Raw genomic sequence first — 3,759 nt, 5'->3', positions numbered from 1 at the left:
TTTTTTTTTTGCTTGACAAAATGGTACTCAAACCAATCTATTAATCTTTTTTTTTTTGAGTAAACAAGGCATATGTGATTAGTGCAGATCACTAGATTTGTACAATAAAGTTAAGACATTAAAGCTGCAGTCCGTAGCTTTTCCTCTTTGTCACCATCTCTGTTTGAAAAGTTATTCGCGGAATTATAAACTTTACGTGAGTTGTGCCTCGGCATGGCACAGCGCGGATGAACACAATGTTTTGAGGAGAATGTACGGCTGTAGGCTATGTCACCGCACGTTAGGCTACTGAAATACATGTCATGCAATGCTGGTGTTGTTAACATTTGCACGCTTTGACGTGATATGATAAGCAATCGTTAGATTTAATCAGCGCGATTTACTGCAATGCTTCTTTCCCCTCAGTTGGTCAGAACAAAAGTGGATGTTACTGTAGATGTCTGACTGAAATAAAGTCTTTTGAACTACTTTCTGTTTTAATACAATGGTCAATTGTCATTATTATCACAGCATTTTTTATTTTATTTCATATTTCATTCTTGTATTTCTGCTTCATATCACTATGGCTGTATTAGCTCCAGTCCAGCAGGGACAGCAGAGAGCAGGTTTATCAGACTGAAGTGATCAGAGAGGAACAGAAACATCAGATTCAGGCACTTTCTGCTGTTTCTGCATCATCAATACAAAGATCCAGTTTGGCCTGTTTAAGTGTGTTTGAGTTTATTTGAGTGTTCACAGATTCCTCTTGTTGGCTTTTGAAGCTGATAATATGTTGAGTGTACAATACACAATTTCCACGCCTGTTCTTGTGTCTTTCTCTCTTCTTCCTGTTTATGACTCTTTTCTTCATTCTTCTGCTCTCTGAGTTTTCTCAGATCTTTCAGGTAGATCTCATTGCTGAAGGTTTGTCCTCCATTGTTCTCCATCATTACATCAATATTCTTCAGGAGCTTTGTGATCTGGCTGGGATCACACTCATTTTTGCTGTTCATCACATGAAATCTTCCCTCAAAATAGTTCAGCAACTCTTTGATATTTTCACTCTCAGTGATTTGCTTAAATTTTCCTCTGGATATTGTTTCTCGTCCAATAAACAACACCATAGTGAACTTCAAAGCTTGAGCTCCAAAGTTCTTCTGAATTTGCTCCACTAGGTTCCTCTGCTCCTCAAAGTTCTCCAGGTTGATAACGAGCAGGAAGACGTGAGGACCAGGATCAGAGAGATAAAGACTCTTCATCATCTGCTTCTTCATCTCTTCATCAGTCAGTTGAGTGTTGAAGAATCCTGGAGTGTCGATGATGGAGATGTTTCTGTCTTCTACTCTTCCTCTCTGTATCTCACTCTCTCTGGTTCTGCTCTCTTTAAATGCCTCTCGACCCAGTATTGCATTTCCAGTTGAACTCTTTCTAACTCCAGAGACTCCAGTTAACACAATCCTCAGATCATGTGAATCAGGTGCTTCATCAGGGTCTGTTAAACAGGCATTAGCACCTTAATTAGCTGATGCTTTTCTTGCGACTGATTTTTTTTTTTTTTTTCAGGATTTTTCATGTTTAATTAAAGAAAAAGATAAAGTTAATTCCAAACATTGAATTATTGCATCTGTTGCTCCAGTAAAGCAGTCTGCCAGTCTGCGGTATTGTGTATCCTCTCACCAGACTTATGCAGTCTCAGAACAGTCGTTTAGGGGCAGTGAAAGAAGCCATTTGCTTTATTAGATGTCATTGTGCCATCAGAATAATTGAAACTGATATTTCAAGGTAAAACACAAATATACAGCTTTAAATGCCATTAAGGAATATCCTGGGTTCAATACAAGTTAACTCTTTCCGTGCCATTGACGGAAATGTCCGGCTTTCCTTATTTTCCTTTTATACGGTAGAGGGCGCTATTACACATCTTCTGAAAGAGTAGATAAAATCCTGATCAAAACAGATCAAAACACAGGTGAAGACAACGCTATCTCATTATCTATTCATATTTTACGAGGTGGCCAATTCGTACGAATTCGTATGACCTCACTCGTACGAATTTGTGCGATTTGTCTGACTCGCAGCGATGGGTGGGTTTAGGGGCGGGGTCAGGGGTAGGTCATTCGTAGGAATTCATACGAATACAATATATATGCATCAAATATATCAAACTTAGCAAAACATGTACAAATTCGTATGAGATAGGTCCTACGAATTTGTATAAATTAGGCACCCGAAATTGCCGTGAGATTGGGTTGATGAAGAAGATGAAGCAGAAACAAGCAATCTCATATGTAATCCTTTTTATTTTCATAAAGCGAGATCGCCAACAAGCGCCAAATGTTACTGTCGACCCAGGACGAGCTGTAGGAGCACTGGGGGTGTTGATGGACTCGATCTACTCCATCTGTGTTTCGACCATGATCCAGTCTTTTGCTCAGCTTTTTGCTCAAAATGTTGCTTTTTTATTTTGAAACTTGTACAAATGTACGTGTTGATTAAAAAAGCTAGAAAAAAATGGTTTCTGTTTTTTAAAGCAGATGCTGTTCTCTTTCTTTTGATATATTCCATGGTCAGATATTCATACAACAACATATTGTAGGGGCCATTATGTTTTTATAATAATTATCAAAAATGCTGGCGATGGCTGGCAACTTTTTTTTTTTTTTTTTTTAACTCTAGTGGGGAAAGAGTTCAGATCAGTCAACAGTATTTGTACCATAATGTTCTTTTGTTCTTCATGAGTTTTTTTGTGTGCTGCCTAAGCTGTAAATAATTTCTACAGTTTCATTAAGGTTCGTGGTTTGAAAATGGGATATAACTTTACAAGCAATTATTATTATTATCATTATTATTAATTTGCACTAAAGTCATGTTGATGCACATATTTTTCAGGTCTTGTGGCTATGTACTACTAAATCAGTGAGTATTTTCCCAATTAAATTCAATTGCTATGTTTTTAAAAAGAAGGAACAAGTAGATATTTATGGTACAACAATATGCCACACATGCTATCGATTGAGCTTAACTTGTCTTGAACTATGAACTTGAACCTGGTTGGGAACCTACATCTTCTATTTTACACATTTACTGACCGTGTTGTGCTGATGCCATTGTTTTGTCACTTAATCACTCCTCTTCTTATCTCACAGTGCCAGTGATCACAGTATTTCTGTAGATATAAAAAAATACCACAAAGACTGAAAATGCAGGTAAACATAGGTTGTAGGTATACGTTAACAATTAATTTAATGAGCTTATAAAATGACAATAGAGTACTTCATTTAAAAAAAAAAGACTTTATTTCTGACAGACGTCTACAGAAGTTCTTATTGAGAATTAACAGCGGTTTAGATGTTGATGTCTTATTGCAATTTTGTTCTTCAGGAATTTTTTTTTTTTTTTTGCAACAATTCTGCATTGATGACAGACAAATGATTGCATTAAAGTGGTTTGAACAACTCCTCTTTCTGTTTAGCTGACTTACTTGTGGAATTGAAACATTGAAAAGAAAGTAGCAGCTCAACTGATAACTCTCACTTGTGACAGTGACACTGATGTGATCTGTGTGAGATTGTCCAAAACCTCTTATAAGATAAAAAGTTGAGACATATAGACATAAACACTCATCATGCAAACCTTAAAACTGGTTAAAATAAAATGTAATATAAAATTTGTGGAAATAAATACGGGGAAAATCGGCCCTAGTAATGCGTGATTATAATCAAGTTAATTTCCTCTCGAGGACAATTAAAATCTATCTATCTATCTTAAAGCATTTACTTT

General features: G+C 36.3%; 1 protein-coding gene across 1 annotated transcript; it reads right to left on the bottom strand.

Moving 5' to 3' along the window:
- Positions 1 to 552: 552 nt before the first annotated feature.
- LOC130105934 (GTPase IMAP family member 8-like) lies at positions 553 to 3,087 on the bottom strand. The gene is made up of 3 exons (XM_056272122.1): positions 3,069 to 3,087; positions 783 to 1,492; positions 553 to 615 (listed from the first exon to the last, which is right to left on the bottom strand). The coding sequence occupies exons 1-3, from the start codon at positions 3,085 to 3,087 to the stop codon at positions 553 to 555; spliced, it is 792 nt and encodes a 263-aa protein (XP_056128097.1).
- Positions 3,088 to 3,759: the final 672 nt, after the last annotated feature.

The sequence above is a fragment of the Rhinichthys klamathensis genome, unplaced genomic scaffold, assembly GCF_029890125.1.
Source record: "Rhinichthys klamathensis goyatoka isolate OS25496 unplaced genomic scaffold, OSU_Roscu_1.1 h1tg000330l_1, whole genome shotgun sequence".
Taxonomy (NCBI): Eukaryota; Metazoa; Chordata; class Actinopteri; order Cypriniformes; family Leuciscidae; genus Rhinichthys; species Rhinichthys klamathensis.
The sequence above is the reverse complement of the archived record's forward strand: the minus strand, read 5'-3'. Positions and strand labels throughout refer to the sequence as shown.